The sequence below is a fragment of the Tachyglossus aculeatus genome, chromosome X1, assembly GCF_015852505.1.
Source record: "Tachyglossus aculeatus isolate mTacAcu1 chromosome X1, mTacAcu1.pri, whole genome shotgun sequence".
Lineage (NCBI taxonomy): Eukaryota > Metazoa > Chordata > Mammalia > Monotremata > Tachyglossidae > Tachyglossus > Tachyglossus aculeatus.
The window spans coordinates 34158918-34177272 of NC_052101.1; the positions used below are offsets into that span (position 1 = coordinate 34158918).

The window sequence follows — 18355 nt, forward strand, 5'->3', positions numbered from 1 at the left end:
TGGTTAAAAAAATCTTTATTTTACAAAATTAAAAACATAAATAATATTTACAAGCATTTGAAATACCAGCGTAATACTTGACACAGTTTTAAGCATTGCAAATCGAGAAGCTTGTCCAGAGGCAAGACTGTTACTCTGCTTCAGTCAGTCGTCAGCTTTAAAGGTCCTCAGTTCCATGTTCTGGTCATTCAAAGAATAAAACATATTCCGTGTCGTGAGTACCCTATCCCAGGTGTGGGTTATTATTCCAAAGGATTGCTAGAAGAGCAAAATTGAAGTCCTTTGCTGTCCTATTTTCCACTACAAGCGGGTAACTTCCCAGTTCTCTCATTTCCCCACCTCCTAGACTTAGCCTTGCTGGAAGGCCAAGTAAAGGGGAAGGAAATGAGGAAGAGGTTAAAAGCACCATCTGCAATCAGAAGAGATATTTGGTCCGAACAATCGTTTGGCTCATTTCCGTGGGAAAGGGAAGGGAAGTTATCGTGCCTTTTCCCCATGAATTCCAGAACATTTCTGAGGAAGCCATTGGCACACCAGGCAAATGACATAAGAAAATGACATCATTTCAGCTCTTAGGAGACCCCTCCAAATGCCATCAAGACTGAAGGGCAGAAAGACTTAACCAAGCTGTAGTTTGCTTTAGAGAAGGGTTAGTCCCAAACTGCCAGCAGTGATGAGCAAATATCCATGTAATACAGAGAGAGAGGAAAAAAAAAACACCAAAACTACCATCTAAGCCTACAAACAATCCCCTAAGCGCATCAGTTCCTCTCACTGTCGGTACATTTCCAAGCTGTGACCTTCACTAAGACCTTCAGTCTCCCCGATTTGCAGTAAGTTTAAAAGAAAAAGAAGGACAACAGAGAAGAGTTATATATACATTTTACTGGTTTCCGGCTTGGCGTGGATATTAAAAAGGAGTCAAGTGGTGAGGCCTTGATGCTGGTATTACTATGCCGTGACAGGGAGGAGGAGAGTTGGGGGGGGGAGCTGCTCGTGAATAATTCAGCATGAATTTCCCTTTTCCGGATCTAAAATAAAGACATTTGTCTTTAGTAAAACAACAGTCGCTCGGCTCGATGCGGACTGGAGATACAATATGTTCAATAGCTTTTTCTGGAGGAAAAGGGGGGGCGGTAAAGTGAGACAGACACCACGCACGCACGCGCGCGCACACACACACACACACACACACACACGTACACACACCTCACAGTCCAGGACAGCAAGCACCACAACAGAACTGGCCCATCCTGAAAGGCTGTACCCCACGGTCACTGCTGCATATTATTGATAATAGCCAGGATGCTCATCTTCTCCTGAGCAGAGTCCACATCCTCATTCTGCTTCTGTGCCACGCCGGTGCCAAGGCCGTACAGCCTCCCACAGTACTTGGCGTCATCGATACTGTCCTCAAAAAACAACTAGGAGAGGAGAAAAAGAAAGAAAAAGGCACCTGCTGTAAGGACGGCGACACAATTCAGGTTTATCAAATGCGGCGAGTCCTCTCGTCGCCGTAAAAGGAGCGGCGCGAGCAAAGAAAAAGGCACCTGCTGTAAGGATGCAATTCTGGTTTATTAAATGCAGCGAGCCCTCTCGTCACCGTAAAAAGAACGGCGCGAGCAAAGAAAAAGGCACCCGCTGTAAGGATGCAATTCTGGTTTATTAAATGCAGCGAGTCCACTCGTCACCGTAAAAAGAACGGCACGAGCAAAGCACCTGCTGTAAGGATGCAGTTCTGGTTTACTAAATGCAGCGAGTCCTCTCGTCACGGTAAAAAGAACAGCACGAGCAAAGAAAAAAGAAAAAGGCACCCGCTGTAAGGATGCAATTCTGGTTTATTAAATGCAGCGAGCCCTCTCGTCGCCGTAAAAAGAACGGCGCGAGCAAAGAAAAAGGCACCTGCTGTAAGGATGCAATTCTGGTTTATTAAATGCGGCGAGTCCTCGTCACCGTAAAAAGAACGGCACGAGCAAAGAAAAAGGCACCCGCTGTAAGGATGCAAGTCTGGTTTATTAAATGAAGCGAGTCCACTCGTCACCATAAAAAGAACGGCGCGAGCAAAGAAAAAGGCACCCGCTGTAAGGATGCAATTCTGGTTTACTAAATGCAGCGAGTCCTCTCGTCACCGTAAAAAGAGAACGACACGAGCAATAACCACTTTATCCACCCTGAAAGAAGAGATTTCAGTCATTTTTGTTACCCCATGACATACCATGGCCCACAGTTCCTCCCTGTAACTGGATGGTTTCCAGTGACCGTTGTGGGGGTAACTGGACCGGATTCTCTGGGGGACGGGGAAACGGTTCCCTGTTGCTCCACTATTACTGGAAGGAGCATCATCATCAATCGTATTTATTGAGCGCTTACTATGTGCAGAGCACTGGACTAAGCGCTTGGGAAGTACAAATTGGCAACATACAGAGACAGTCCCTACCCAACAGTGGGCTCACAGTCTAAAAGGGGGAGACAGAGAACAAAACCAAACGTACTAACAAAATAAATAGAATAGATATGTACAAGTAAAATAAATAGAGTAATAAATATGTACAAACATATATACAGGTGCTGTGGGGAAGGGAAGGAGGTAAGATGGGGGGGATGGAGAGGGGGAGAGGAAGGAAGGGGCTCAGTCTGGGAAGGCCTCCTGGAGGAGGAGGAGCAGCTACACAAGGATTGCCCCCCACCTTTATAATGGCATTTATTAAGCGCTTCCTATGTGCAAAGCACTGTTCTAAGCGCTGGGGGGATACAAGGTAATCAGGCTGTTCCACAGGGGGGGCTCACAGGCTTCATCCCCATTTTACAGATGAGGGAACTGAGGCCCGGAGAAGTGAAGTGACTTGCCCGAAGTCACGCAGCTGACAACTGGCGGGGCCGGCATTCGAACCCATGACCTCCGACTCCAAAGCCCGGGCTCTTTCCACTGAGCCGCCTTGTCGCGCCTCGCTTCCCCACACTGATCGAGGGAATTCCAGCCCCGCCTGGGTCGACTATGGATCCGACTGTTGTGGGAGAGAGGTGTCCACGGAGTCGCCGCGGGAGAGGGACGACTTGACGGCGTAAGACCGGGTCGGCAGAGGCAGGAAGAGCGAGATGGTTTCTAAATCCTTCCTGCTTCGTAGCCGGCGGTAAGTGGACTGTACACTCAAGGGGCAGGGAATGTGCTATCGGCTCTGTTGTACTGTCCTCTCCCAAGTGCTTAGTACATACAGCGCGCAAAACACTGCACTACGCACTGGGAAAGGACAATACAGCACATATTCCTGCCCACAATGAACTCAGTCTCCCTCCTCTGCCCCATCAAGGAGGGCTCCCTTCCTCCACCACCTCCACTGACTCAATTGCATCTGTTGAGCGTTTACTGGGTGCAAAGCACTGTATTAAGTGCCTGGGAGTCAGAGGTCGTGGGTTCTAATCCCGGCTCCGCCACTTGGCAGCTGCGTGACCTTTGGGCGAGTCACTTAGCTTCTCCATGCCTCAGTGGCCTCATCTGTAAAATGGGGATTAAGGCTGTGAGCCCCACGGGGGACAACCTGATTACCTTGGACTGTACACTCAAGGGGCAGGGAATGTGCTATCGGCTCTGTTGTACTGTCCTCTCCCAAATGCTTAGTACATACAGCGTGCAAAACACTGCACTACGCACTTGGGAAAGGACAGCACAACACATATTCCTGCCCACAATGGACTCAGTCTCCCTCCTCCGCCCCATCGAGGAGGGCTCCCTTCCTCCACCACCTCCACTGATTCAATCGCATCTATTGAGCGTTTATCATCATCATCATCAATTGTATTTATTGAGCGCTCACTGTGTGCAGAGCGCTGTACCAAGCGCTTGGGAAGTACAAGTTGACAACATATAGAGACAGTCCCGAAGCACTGTATTAAGTGCTCGGGAGTCAGAGGTTGTGGGTTCTAATCTCAGCTCCGCCACTTGGCAGCTGCGTGACCTTTGGGCGAGTCACTTAGCTTCTCCATGCCTCAGTGGCCTCATCTGTAAAATGGGGATTAAGGCTGTGAGCCCCACGGGGGACAACCTGATTACCTCGGACTGTAAACTCAAGGGGCAGGGAACGTGCTATCGGCTCTGTTGTACTATCCTCTCCCAAGTGCTTAGTACCTACAGCGTGCAAAACACTGCACTACGCACTTGGGAAAGGACAGCACAACACATATTCCTGCCCACAATGGACTCAGTCTCCCTCCTCCGCCCCATCGAGGAGGGCTCCCTTCCTCCACCACCTCCACTGATTCAATCGCATCTATTGAGCGTTTATCATCATCATCATCAATTGTATTTATTGAGCGCTCACTGTGTGCAGAGCGCTGTACCAAGCGCTTGGGAAGTACAAGTTGACAACATATAGAGACAGTCCCGAAGCACTGTATTAAGTGCTCGGGAGTCAGAGGTCGTGGGTTCTAATCCCGGCTCCGCCACTTGGCAGCTGCGTGACCTTTGGGCGAGTCACTTAGCTTCTCCATGCCTCAGTGGCCTCATCTGTAAAATGGGGATTAAGGCTGTGAGCCCCACGGGGGACAACCTGATTACCTCGGACTGTAAACTCAAGGGGCAGGGAACGTGCTATCGGCTCTGTTGTACTATCCTCTCCCAAGTGCTTAGTACCTACAGCGTGCAAAACACTGCACTACGCACTGGGAAAGGACAGCACAACACATATTCCTGCCCACAATGGACTCAGTCTCCCTCCTCTGCCCCATCAAGGAGGGCTCCCTTCCTCCACCACCTCCATTGATTCAATCGCATCTATTGAGCGTTTACCATCATCATCAATCGTATTTATTGAGCGCTTACTGTGTGCAGAGCACTGTACCGAGCGCTTGGGAAGTACAAGTTGGCAACATCGTGGCTCAGTGGAAAGAGCCCGGGCTTTGGAGTCAGGGGTCATGGGTTTGAATCCCGGCTCCGCCACTTGTCAGCTGTGGGGCCTTGGGCAAGCCACTTAACTTCTCTGCGCCTCGGTTAGCTCATCTGTAAAATGGGATTAAGACTGTGAGCCCCACGTGGGACAATCCCCCAGCGCTTAGAACAGTGCTTTGCACATAGTAAGCGCTTAATAAATGCCATTATTATTATTATATAGAGACAGTCCCAAAGCACTGTATTAAGTGCTTGGGAGTCAGAGGTCGTGGGTTCTAATCCCAGCTCCGCCACTTGGCAGCTGCGTGACCTTTGGGCGAGTCACTTAGCTTCTCCATGCCTCAGTGACCTCATCTGTAAAATGGGGATGAAGGCTGTGAGCCCCACGGGGGACAACCTGATTACCTCGGACTGTAAACTCAAGGGGCGGGGAATGTGCTATCGGCTCCGTTGTACTATCCTCTCCCAAGTGCTTAGTACGGTGCTCTGCACACAGTAAGCGCTCAACAGAGAAGCAGCGTGGCTCAGTGGACAAAAGCCTGGGCTTTGCAGTGGGAGGTCATGGGTTCAAATCCCGGCTCCGCCACTTGTCCACTGTTGGGTAGGGACTGTCTCTATATGTTGCCAATTTGTACTTCCCAAGCGCTTAGTACAGTGCTCTGCACACAGTAAGCGCTCAATAAATACGATTGATTGATTGATTGATTGATTGTCAGCTGGGTGACTTTGGGCAAGTCACTTGACTTCTCTGGGCATCCGTTACCTCGTCTGTAAAATGGGGATGAAGAATGTGAGCCCCCGGGGGGACAACCTGGTCACCTTGTAACCTTCCCAGCGCTTAGAACAGTGCTTTGCACATAGTAAGCGCTTAATAAATGCCATTATTATTATTATTAGTAGTATTAATAAATACCACTGACTGATTAGTCCTGGTTCACGCCAAACAATAACCATTCCGTTTCCCCACTGAACTAATACGTGGGCCTAACGGACACCTGCCTGTCGCATAGCTCCCCCTTTTCGACTGTGAGCCCACTGTTGGGTAGGGACTGTCTCTCTATGTTGCCGACTTGGACTTCCCAAGCGCTTAGTCCAGTGCTCTGCACACAGTAAGTGCTCAATAAATACGATTGATGATGATGATGATGACAGCTAAGCCCACTGCATGTTCCCTGGAACAAGCAGGTCTGGCCTGATGCAGGGCATTGACTTTATTTATTTTGCTTGCACATATCTATTCTATTTATTTTATTTTGTTAAATATGTTTGTTTTGTTCTCTGCCTTCCCCTTCTAGACTGTGAGCCCACTGTTGGGTCGGGACCGTCAAAATGAGAAGCCTCCGGGGAACGTTTGGAGGCTTTCAGACTTCCAGCAAGCACCCGGAGGCCTGGGTGGGAGGGCTGTGGCCGATGCGTTGTCCTGGGGAAAGGACCGTCCTGTTATTTGTAGCGTCCTGCCAAATTCTAATGGGAACCACATATTTCAGCAGTCTAGCATGGCTAGTTTAGCAAATTATAGCCTAGGGCACGTAGGCATACCCCGCTGAAGCTCGAGTGGCTGATCCGGGCCGCGCTTACCTCTTTCATCCTGAAGAACGCCATTCCCGTGAGCAGCGAGTCCGAACCTGCCTGATGCTGCCTTCCAATACGCTGCAAATCCAGCTGATCAGCAACTTCCTGAAGCCCTCCCTGGGGTCAGACGGAAAACAAAGGGAAACTGAGGGCCTCATCATCGTCAGCAATCGTATTTATTGAGCGCTTACTGTGTGCAGAGCACTGGACTAAGCACTTGGGAAGTCCAAGTTGGCAACATCTAGAGACGGTCCCTACCCAACAGTGGGCTCAAAGTCTAAAAGGGGGAGACGGAGAACAAAACCAAACATACTAACAAAATAAAATAAATAGAATAGATATCATCATCAATCGTATTTTTGAGCGCTTGCTATGTGCAGAGCACTGTACTAGGCGCTTGGGAAGTCCAAGTTGGCAACATCTAGAGACAGTCCCTACCCAACAGTGGGCTCACAGTCTAAAAGGGGGAGACGGAGAACAAAACCAAACATACTAACAAAATAAAATAAATAGAATAGATATCATCATCATCATCAATCGTATTTTTGAGCGCTTACTATGTGCAGAGCACTGTACTAAGCGCTTGGGAAGTCCAAGTTGGCAACATCTAGGGACAGTCCCTACCCAACAGTGGGCTCACAGTCTAAAAGGGGGAGACGGAGAACAAAACCAAACATACTAAGAAAATAAAATAAATAGAACAGATATGTACAAGTAAAATAAATAAAGAAATCGCCTCTCCTCTGCCCGCTCCATCTAATGCTGATGCTTTGCGCCCTCCCTGGGGTCAGACGGAAAACAAAGGGCCATGACCTGAGGGTCTCATCATCATCATCATCATCATCAATCGTATTTATTGAGCGCTTACTATGTGCAGAGCACTGTACTAAGCGCTTGGGAAGTCCAAGTTGGCAACATCTAGAGACGGTCCCTACCCAACAGTGGGCTCACAGTCTAAAAGGGGGAGACGGAGAACAAAACCAAACATACTAACAAAATAAAGTAAATAGAACAGATATGTACAAGTAAAATAAATAAAGAAATCGCCTCTCCTCTGCCCGCTCCATCTAATGCTGATGCTTTGCGCCCTCCCTGGGGTCAGACGGAAAACAAAGGGCCATGACCTGAGGGCCTCATCATCATCATCAGCAATCGTATTAATTGAGCGCTTACTGTGTGCAGAGCACTGTACTAAGCGCTTGGGAAGTCCAAGTTGGCAACATCTAGAGACAGTCCCTACCCAACAGTGGGCTCACAGTCTAAAAGGGGAAGACGGAGAACAAAACCAAACATACTAACAAAATAAAATAAATAGAATAGATATGTACAAGTAAAATAAATAAAGAAATCGCCTCTCCTCTGCCCGCTCCATCTAATGCTGATGCTTTGCGCCCTCCCTGGGGTCAGACGGAAAACAAAGGGCGATGACCTGAGGGCCTCATCATCATCATCATCATCATCATCATCAATCATATTTATTGACCGCTTACTATGTGCAGAGCACTGTACTAAGCGCTTGGGAAGTCCAAGTTGGCAACATCTAGAGACGGTCCCTACCCAACAGTGGGCTCACAGTCTAAAAGGGGGAGACAGAGAACAAAACCATACTAAGAAAATAAAATAAATAGAATAGATATGCACAAGTAAAATAAATAATCGCCTCTCCTCTGCCCGCTCCATCTACTGCTGATACTTTGCGCCCTCCCTGATGAAAAAGGAGTAGAATTTCGTGGCCCTTTGGCATCATCCCGGTGCCATTTACTTTCCAGGCCCCAACAAATCACTCTACTTAATAATAATGATGGTATTTGTTAAGCGCTTACTATGTGCACTGGGGGATACCAGGTAATCAGGTTGTCCCACACGGGGCTCACAGTCTTAATCCCCATTTTCCAGATGAGGGAACTGAGGCCCAGAGGAGCGAAGTGACTTGCCCGAAGTCACACAGCTGACAAGTGGCGGGGCCGGGATTAGAACCCATGACCTCGGACTCCCAGGGCCGTGCTCTTTCCTCTGAGCCACACTGCTTCTCCAGTGTTAATCACTCCTCAACTTTCCGGATCCCTTACTCTTCCCCGCGAGTGGACCCCGGCCGTGACCCTGAGCCCCAGGCTGCCGAAAAACGGCGGCAGTGGGAATGGCAACGGAATGGAATGGAATGGAATGGAATGGAATGGAATGGAATGGCTAAATCCAAGTGTCAAACTTCCCATGGTGGCCCCCCGCTACAATGGAAGCTCCTGGACAACAGGAATTTTGTCGACTATACTGTACTCCTCCGAGTGCTCAGTTCAGTGCTTTCCACAAAGCGCTCAGCAAATACCACGGACAAACCACAGACGCTGTGTGACAAGCAGCATGGCTCAGTGGAAAGAGCCCGGGCTTTGGAGTCAGAGGTCAAGGGTTCGAATCCCGGCTCCACCACAAGTCTGCTGTGTGACCTTGGGCAAGTCACTTCACTTCTCTGAGCCTCAGTTGCCTCATCTGTAAAAATGGGGATTAAGACTGTGAGCCCCACGTGGGACAACTTGATCACATTGTATCCCCCCCCCCAGCGCTTAGAACGGTGCTTTGCGCATAGTAAGCGCTTAACAAATGCCATCATTATTATTATTATTATTATTATTAAACCACAAATGGTGCAGAGGGCTTCTGCTGTGTCTAGATTATGCAGAAGAAATCCTATTACGGGTAACAGCCCAAAATTGCGTGTTCCCTGGAACAAGCAGGTCTGGCCTGATGCAGGGTATTGACTTCCTTTATTTATTTATTTAGTCTACTTGTACATATCTATTCTATTTATTTTATTTTGTTTAATATGTTTGGTTTTGTTCTCCGCCTCCCCCTTCTAGACTGTTAGCCCACTGTTGGGTCGGGACCATCTCTATACGTTGCCAACTTGTACTTCCCAAGCGCTTAGTACAGTGCTCCACACACAGTAAGCGCTCAATAAATACGATTGATTGATTGATTCCTACATAGTAAATTGTAAAAAATGACCTCTTTTTAAAGTTTTGGTCAAAGTCCCGAACTTCTACATTTTAGAACCCACCGAACCACAAAATTGGGTACTTTTCATAATACATTATGAAATTGATTCTAACCTCTTCGGGTATCACACCCAATTAATTCAGCCCTGATAAATTCCCCAGACTGAGCATCCTGAGAAGCAGTGTGGCCCTGTGGGAAACAAGGGCGTGGGTGTCAGGGGATCCGAGTTCTAATTCCAGATCTGCCCCTTGCCTGCGCTGTGACCTTGGGCAAGTCACTGAACGCCTCTATACCTCAGTTTCCTCATCTGTAAAATGGGGCTTGAATATCTGTTCTCCCTTAGTTTCTGAGTCCCACATGGGACGGGGATTGTGTCCGACCAGACTGCCCTGTATCTACCCCAGTGCTTGGTACAGTGCTTGACACATAAGGAAGCACTTAACAAGTATCACAATATTATCCTGAGCTATAATTTGTATAATTTTTATATCCTGAGCTATAATATATATATATATATATATATATACATATATATATATATATATATATATATATAAAAGATAATTTTGCAAAGTCAGTATATTTTATCTGACTTGAGTCGTCAAGAGCTATTGGAAGGTAGAATCGGATCTGCTGCACCCAAACCCGGAGACGATTATGGCATGTCCCTGCGGCTTCTCAGGAGTCCATCAGGACATCCAGGTAGCCGCCTCAAAGATAGGACTGCTCAGAAGGCTCCAGGGTGAAAAGGAGAAAAGAAAAGGAAAGGAAAGGAAAAGGAAAGGAAAGGAAAGGAAAGGGAAAGGAAAGGAAAGGAAAGGAAAGGAAAGGAAAGGAAAGGAAAGGAAAGGAAAGGAAAGGAAAGGAAAGGAAAGGAAAGGAAAGGAAAGGAAAGGAAAGGAAAGGAAAGGAAAGGAAAGGAAAGGAAAGGAAAGGAAAGGAAAGGAAAAAATGAAAGGAAAAAAGGAAAGGAAAGGAAAGGAAAGGAAAGGAAAGGAAAGGAAAGGAAAGGAAAGGAAAAGAAAAGAAAAGAGGAAAGGGAAGGGGAGGGGAGGGGAGGGGAGGGAAGGGAAGGAAAAGAAGAAAAGAAAAGAAAAGAAAAGAAAAGAAAAGAAAAGAAAAGAAAAGAAAAGAAAAGAAAAGAAAAGAAAAGAAAAGAAAAGAAAAGAAAAAGGACCAGAGCAATTGTTTAAGGTTTAAAAGGGAAAGAGGGAAAGGTTTAAGATGTGAGTTAGAGCAAGGAAGATACCAGAGGAGGCAGCAGGCGGCCACCCCCCCCCCAAAAGAGAGGGGTGGCAGGTGATGACGAGAGAAGCGGAAGAGGATTCAGCCTAGGGTGAGGAGAAGAGGAAACGTCAGCATGCTGACAGCAGGAAAGGAGTATGGGAGGGAAGAAAAATAAATTGTGTGACCAAAGGTAAAACAGACAGGTGTAAAAGGAGCAGGTGTTTTGCAGAAAGGAAGGAGGAGGAGGATAGGAAAGGCAGAGAGCAGAAGATGGGACAAAAAGGGGGGGGGGGGGAAATGGAAGTGAGCGGGAAGACAGCACGGGCAAATCATTCTTGAGGGGTGAGACCCATGTGGGAAAAGCCTCAGTCCTATCTGATAACCTACTAACCCCAGTGCTTGGCACAGCATGCTCTGTGTATGTCCATCCCCAAGGGTTTCCTTGGTGACTGAAAGGATGAGGTCCAATGTGCTGACTTTAGCCTTACCTTCCTGATAACTGTGTATTCTCCTACTATTTAGTTGGGAGGTTTTTCTTCGGTTTACATTTCGCTCTCATTCTCTTTCCCCTTCTCCTTTTAGCAACGACAAGGGTTTCCTTGGTGAGTGAAAGGATGAAGTCCAATGTGCTGGCTTTAGCCTTACCTTCCTGATAACTGTGTATTCTCCTACTATTTAGTTGGGAGGTTTTTCTTCGGTTTACAATTCTCTCTCATTCTCTTTCCCCTTCTCCTTTTAGTAACGACAACAGTAATAGTAATCATGGTATTGGTTATGCATTTACTATGTGCCAGGCACTGTAATACGGGCGGTGGTAGACACAAAGTGACTGGTTTGGATGGTCACTGTCCCACACTGAGCTCAGTCTTAATCCCCATTTTACAAATGAGGTGACAGGCACAGAGAAGTTAAGTGACTTGCCCAAGGTCACACGGCAGACAAGCGGCAGACCTGGGATTAGAACCCGGGTCCTTCTAACTCCCAGGCCTGTGCTCTTTCCACTAGGCCATGCTGTTGATTTTTTCCTATTGTTATTTTATCTATTCCTTCGGAGCATCAAAAGTAATTTTTTAAAGAAGATCCCACATCCATCCCCCACAGAACAGAGGTTCTTTCCCCTTCCCCATTTCTTTTTGTTTTCCTCTCCTACTTTCTTCATCCCTCTGCCATCACGACACAAAGCCCAGTAAAAGGAGGGCAGCGCTCCCAGGAATCCTACCTGTCAACAAACTGGAATAGGTATTAAGCCCTTCTGTATATTCAGCCATCCCTAGCACTTACGGGCATCTATCAAGCGCTCAGTACAGTACTCTGCACACAGTAAGCGCTCAATAAATACGGCTGAATGAATCTATACGTTTACGTAATGTACCTCTTTATTCATTTATCCATCCATCTGTCATCACTCTTACTGTTACTAGCTGTACTTTTATTTTCTCTCCTGCTGTATCTGTAAACAATCGGTGTCTACCTCTCCTGTCAGAATCGAAACTTCTCGAGAGCGAGGCCCAGGTCTTGTGCTTCCGCTGCACTTTCCTAAATCCCTAACACAGTGCTCTGTACCAAGTAGGTGCTCAATAAATACTATTTATTGGCATTTAAGTCTAAAGAGGGGCAGGGAGAGAGAGAAAAAAACACAGTCTGGTGAGTGGTTCTCTCTACTCTGTACAACTTGTATTAAGAAAAAGCTTACTTTGAGATTTTTGCAGCTCTTCATCAGGTACTTCACATCATAGATGGAGGGAAAGAAGAGGTTCAGGATGTGGAAAAACTCATGCTCCTCCTCGGGCAGTCGGGAATCAGTCAGTAGCTTCACCATGTAGCCAAAATCATAACCACTACCAAGGCAAGATGGAACACAGGTTCGACCCCACAGCACTTAAGGACACAGCCTATCATTTCTGAATTTACAGTAATTCTTCTAGACCTGTACGTGCTTTGTGGGCTGGGAACACGTCTACCAACTCGGCTGTATTCTCCTCTCCCAAGCGCTCAGCCCAGTGCTCTGCACTTTACAGCGAGCACTCAATAATTACCACTGACTGAACAACCGAAGCACCTCTTACAAGGTCCCTTTTCTAGTTTCCCCAAAGACTTCACAGGCTCCAGAGATCAAATTTCTACTTTCCCAAAAGCATTTTTCTTCTAGACCGTGAGCCCGCTGTTGAGTAGGGACTGTCTCTATATGTTGCCAACTTGTACTTCCCAAGCGCTTAGTACGGTGCTCTGCACACAGTAAGTGCTCAATAAATACGATTGATTGATTGATTGATTGAAGGGTCTATGCACTCCAGAGATCAAATTTCTAGTTTCCCAAAAGCATTTTTCTTCTAGACCGTGAGCCCACTGTTGGGTAGGGACTGCCTCTATATGTTGCCAACTTGTACTTCCCAAGCGCTTAGTACGGTGCTCTGCACACAGTAAGTGCTCAATAAATATGATTGATTGATTGATTGAAGGTTCTACCCAATTGACGGTTGGCTGTGCTACAGACCAGTTGAAATGATGGGTCAAGGATTTGTAAAGCCTATGGTGCGGGCTTCACGAGCCAAGCTATCAGGGTCATCAGGAAACAGCGATGACACTCCAAGAAGACACGTCCAAATCCCTGGAGACCCTTTTAGGATCAACCGGACTGCCACCCTGGACAAACAGGCAGAAGGGAAAGAGTAAGGAACCCCATGCTGCCATGCCCGGATACAGCCGCCCCTGGCATAATGCCTGCTGAAGGCCGGAGAGCAAAGCCGCACTACAGCCTCATGTCCCTTGAAATAATAATAATAATAATAATGGCATTTATTAAGCGCTTACTATGTGCAAAGCACTGTTCTAAGCGCTGGGAAGGTTACAAGGTGATCAGGTTGTCCCTCGTGGGGCTCACCGTCTGAATCCCCATTTTACAGATGAGGGGACTGAGGCACAGAGAAGTGAAGTGACTTGCCCAGGGTCACACAGCTGACAATGGGCAGAGCCGGGAACTGAACCCATGACCTCTGACTCCAAAGCCCGGGCTCTTTCCTACTGAGCCACGCTGCTGGAAGCCACCTTTCGGAAGCCCAAAGCCTTTAACAAAACTAATCAATCAACGGTACTTACTGAACACTTACTCTGCACAGCGCTTGGGAGTCTACAATTCACAGAACCGGTAGGCACGGTCCCAAAGCCCCTGAAAGCAGCCAAACGCCAGCAAGACAACAAGGCCAAGGTCTAGAGTAAAGATCCGGGGATGGCTGGAATGGGGAATTCCAACGTGGGAAAGCACCAAGCCGGTGTCTGCTGTAGTTCTAACGCTGAACGCTGACGCCCCGAGCCCCGGGAGCCTGGCGGTCTCCGGACCGACCTGTGAAATGACAGCCACTTGACGTTGTCGCAGAGGACCACTCCCGACGTCATCAGCAGCTCCGCGAAGTGCAAGGTGTCGATGCCTTCCTCTTCGTGCTTCTGGAACTGCAGCCCGGAGTTTGCAAGGAGGTCTATGGAGTCTTGGGAGTACATGTCCTCTCTGACGGGGGGGGGGGTTAGACGGATACAATTCACCGCTTAGGGAATCACAGCGACGCAGAGTCCCTCGACACTGTAAGCTCCTTGAGGGCAGGGAACACGTCTACCAACTCTGTGAGCCCACTGTTGGGTAGGGACTGTCTCTATGTGTTGCCAACTTGTACTTCCCAAGCGCTCTGCACACAGTAAGCGCTCAATAAATACGATTGATTCCACTCTGCTCTCCCATTCATTCATTCATTCAATCGTATCTGTTGAGCGCCTACTGTGTGCAGAGCACTGTACTAAGCGCTTGGAAAGTACAATTCAGCCACAAATAGAGACAACCCCTGCCCAACAACGGGCTCACAGTCTAGAATCAATCAATCAATCAATCGCATTTATTGAGCACTTACTGTGTGCAGAGCACTGGACTAAGCGCTTGGGAAGTACAAGTTGGCAACATATAGAGACGGTCCCTACCCGACAGTGGGCTCACAGTCTAGAATGAAGGCGACAGACATCAAAACAAGTAAACAGGCAACTCCAGTACTTAGCCCTGTGCTCTGCACACAGTGAGCACTCAATTCATTCAATCATATTTATTGACAGTCTTCTAGACTGTGAGCCTACTGCTGGGTAGGGACTGTCTCTATATGTTGCCAGCTTGTACTTCCCAAGCGCTTAGTACAGTGCTCTGCACACAGTAAGCGCTCAATAAATACGACCGATTGATTGATTGATTGAGCGCTGTGTGCACAGCACTGTACTAAGCACTTGATAAATACCACTGACTGATTGTCCATATCTACCATGGATCGTGAAATGCTTTAAGAGATTTTTTGCACCAACCCAATAGTCTCAATGCTTCTCTGAAGAGGTAAAAGGGAAGGTCGATTGTCCTCGTTGGAAAGGGTTCAAAAAATGGAGACTAAGAGGTAGCAGGAAATTCTATCCTACGCGGCCGTGGTTACAGAATATATTGCTGTTGGGACTAAGAAATCAAAACTGAACATCCTGACACTCTATCAATAGGGTTCACTGCTTCCTCCTTTAATTTGCTTTTTAAACAGATACTTGAGCTAGACGTGCAGAATGACAGGTGTCACTCACCCTGAACCCTATATTCCACATTGATCGTCCGGCAACGACAAACTTTCCCCAATTAACTTAATGACAAGCCACTTCTTTCTTACACATATAAACCCCAAATCCCCAACCGTCTCCTTCCCCGCCTTCGCTCCCTGGCCCTTCTTTCCTCTTTCACCCTGGTGGGGCTATCGGGATTTTCTCTGGGGCAAGGAGAATTAGGAGTGCTTAGTACAGTGCCTGGCATGTAGCAAGGCTTAACAAATACCATTAAAAAAGAAAAAGGAGGCAAGCAGGTTGAGAGTCTAAAGAGCCCATCCCACCTTCAAAAGTTACTCTAGGCCCTCCTCAGTCTGATCATCCCTGAGCTACCAAATGTTTTGATGCTTCATTTTTTAGAACTTTAAAACGTTTTATACTCTTATTGGACTACTGTTTAGCTTCCCTGGAATCTTATGACTTTAGAAATGAAGTATTAATGCCACGCTAGCTCCCAATTTGAACGCGAAATGTTTAACAAGCGGAATTTGCTTCTGAAATTTCTGTCACCCTTCCTATGTTCGGTGTTGGACAAAATGGTCAAAAAAACTCATTTTATATTTCTGGAAGCTCAGTTGGAATGGGAATCCTTGGGCTTTCAGTAACATGTGAAATGACCCTTTTGAGAACCATTTCCTCCTTTGGTTTTCTCAGTTCAGGCCTCCTAGCCCGAGCGAGAGAGCGCCTTCTTAATGATACCCGACGACTTAAACCATTCCCCCCAAGGGTTTCCACTTTCTAAATGTCCTCCTAACATCCCAGGTGCCATGCTGTAGTCAAAACTTTAACCGCCTCCCTTGGGATCTTTATTTTCCGGTGTCCGAACCAACGAGAAACTTCTGAGACCACGAAGTTACCATAACCACAGGCTTTCTTAATACGGCAAATACCATCTCGCAGCCCTAACGAGGGAGAACCCTCACCTCACAGAGACAACTTACGTGAGGTTGAATTTAAAGTTGAACTGCCACGTGTTGATCCCAGAAGGGTACTCCCCTTTCTCGTTCGTGAACGTGAGCCCCAGCTGGATGATTTTCAGGAGGTCAACGTTACATCGCAGCAGCTGGTACTGGTAATCTATGGAGCTGCGGAATTCACCGATCGGTCGCACCACAACACCTGGAAATTCGGTGTCCTAAGAGAGAAGGAAAGAAAGATTTCTCTCATCATCAAGTCATCGTAAAGTTCCTCTCATTGCCTTTCACCTAATCAGTGATTTTAAAGAATCCACAAGTGCCGACGTCCAAGCCGCTTAAAAATCCCAGAAGTAAATCAGCTCATGGACCGGAATATCAGAACAATTTGAAGGTTATATGGCGGTAGCGACTGATTAGATGAAAGTAAGTTCTATATGCTCCCATTAAGCACCAGTGGTCCAAGGGTTTCTGGAGATAAGATACTCAAACATCACTGTTATTATTATTATTATTGTTATTATTATTGTATTTAGGGGCTTTTATGTGTCAACCACTGATTTAAGGGCTGGGGTAGATACAAGTGAATCAGGTTGAAAGTCCCCGTCTCTCAAACTCATCACACTGTTATTATTATTATTGTTATTATTACTGTATTTAAGGGCTTATTATGTGTCAACCACTGATTTAAGTGCTGGGGTAGATACAAGTGAATCAGGTTGAAAGACCCTGTCTCTCAAACTCATCACACTGTTATTGTTATTATTATTGTATTTAGGGGCTTATTATGTGTCAACCACTGATTTAAGTGCTGGAGTAGATACAAGTGAATCAGGCTGAAAGTCCCCGTCTCTCACATGGGGCTCACAAGCCTAAGCGGGAGGGAGTAGGATTTAATCCTCACTTTCCAGTTGCGGAAACTGAGGCATAGAGAAGTGACTTGCTCAAGGTCACACAGCAAGCAACCGACAGAGCTGGGATTTGAACCCAGGTCCTCGGACACCCAGTCCCGTACTCTTCCCACCAGGCCACGCTACTTCCACCACAGAGGCGTAGCCAGCCGCCGAGATTCCGCAAAGCGCGGTTTTCCGGGATTCACCAGGTCGCCGGACAGCCGAGAGTCTTCTGAACGCCCCGCACAAACCCAAAAGTGATGAAAACCTAATCTACTTCCCATGGCAATGTAGCTGTAACTGAGGACGATTTCTCGGATCTTCCTCATCTCCTCTTCTAGATTGCTGGCCCACACTTCACAGATAACCTGGCTGTTCTCCACAAGTGCTGCCGGCATCCTGGAGAAGCTGGAGAAGCTGGAGAAGACACCTCCAACTCAGAATGGGTGGAACAGGGCAAGTCACTGGGGCGTTGGGGGCAGGTTGTGGGGGGGGCCGATACCTGGATACACAAAAGGAGCAGACACCTTGAAACCGTTCACTAGAGTAAAAAGAACTTAAAACAAATCAGGTTTTAACTTGCAGCAGCTGAAGCTAACACATGTAAACGTCTCGTCTGTCCCTACTTTCAATCCTCATAGTGAAAGCGAAACTAACCCCACAGGAAAAAGTTTACGCACAACCCACCTGGACCCCCAGCCTTCCAAAACAACCAGTTTTTCAGCAACAAACCCCACTGGACAGACACCATCACCTCCTTTCCGTCCCCAAAGTTTTCTAACCAAGGTGAACTGAGAAAACCCAAGGAGGAAATGGCTCTCAAAAGGGTCATTTCACATGTTACCGGAAGCCCAAGAATTCCCATTCCAACTGAGCTTCCGGAAATATAAAAGGAGGTTTTTTTGACCATTTTGTTAAACACTGAACATAGGAAGGGTGACAGAAATTTCAGAAACACATTCCGCTTGTTAAACATTTCGTGTTCAAATTGGGAGCTAGTATGGCATTAATACTTCATTTCTAAAGTCGTAAGATTCCAGGGAAGCTGAACAGTATTCCAATAAGGGTATAAAACGTTTTAAAGTTCTAAGAAATGAAATCAGACAGGTTTGTGATGTGCTTCCAAGAGTCTGGAGAGAGGGTGGGTCATACTACAAAATACTATATTGTAATAAAATACTTATGGGGAAGAAACGTTTTGTAAAAACACCTCAAATAATGTGATCACCCAGAAACTGGCCCCAGAAGTTCTCTAGTCCCTATCTATC

The 18355-nt window shown here is 47.0% G+C and overlaps 1 protein-coding gene across 2 annotated transcripts in view; it reads right to left on the reverse strand.

The window, feature by feature from the left end:
* The window catches only part of CNOT8 (CCR4-NOT transcription complex subunit 8), a 30508-nt gene continuing 12153 nt past the window's right edge, over positions 1 to 18355 (reverse strand). For both annotated transcript variants that reach the window (XM_038739826.1, XM_038739825.1), the window contains exons 2-7: positions 17369 to 17589; positions 16222 to 16415; positions 14013 to 14174; positions 12366 to 12510; positions 6461 to 6571; positions 1 to 1424 (exon numbers count right to left, since the gene is read on the reverse strand). In XM_038739826.1, the coding sequence (XP_038595754.1) occupies positions 1275 to 1424; positions 6461 to 6571; positions 12366 to 12510; positions 14013 to 14174; positions 16222 to 16415; positions 17369 to 17485 (879 nt within the window). In that variant the 5' untranslated portion in view covers positions 17486 to 17589 and the 3' untranslated portion in view covers positions 1 to 1274. The remainder of the gene's footprint in view (positions 1425 to 6460; positions 6572 to 12365; positions 12511 to 14012; positions 14175 to 16221; positions 16416 to 17368; positions 17590 to 18355) is intronic.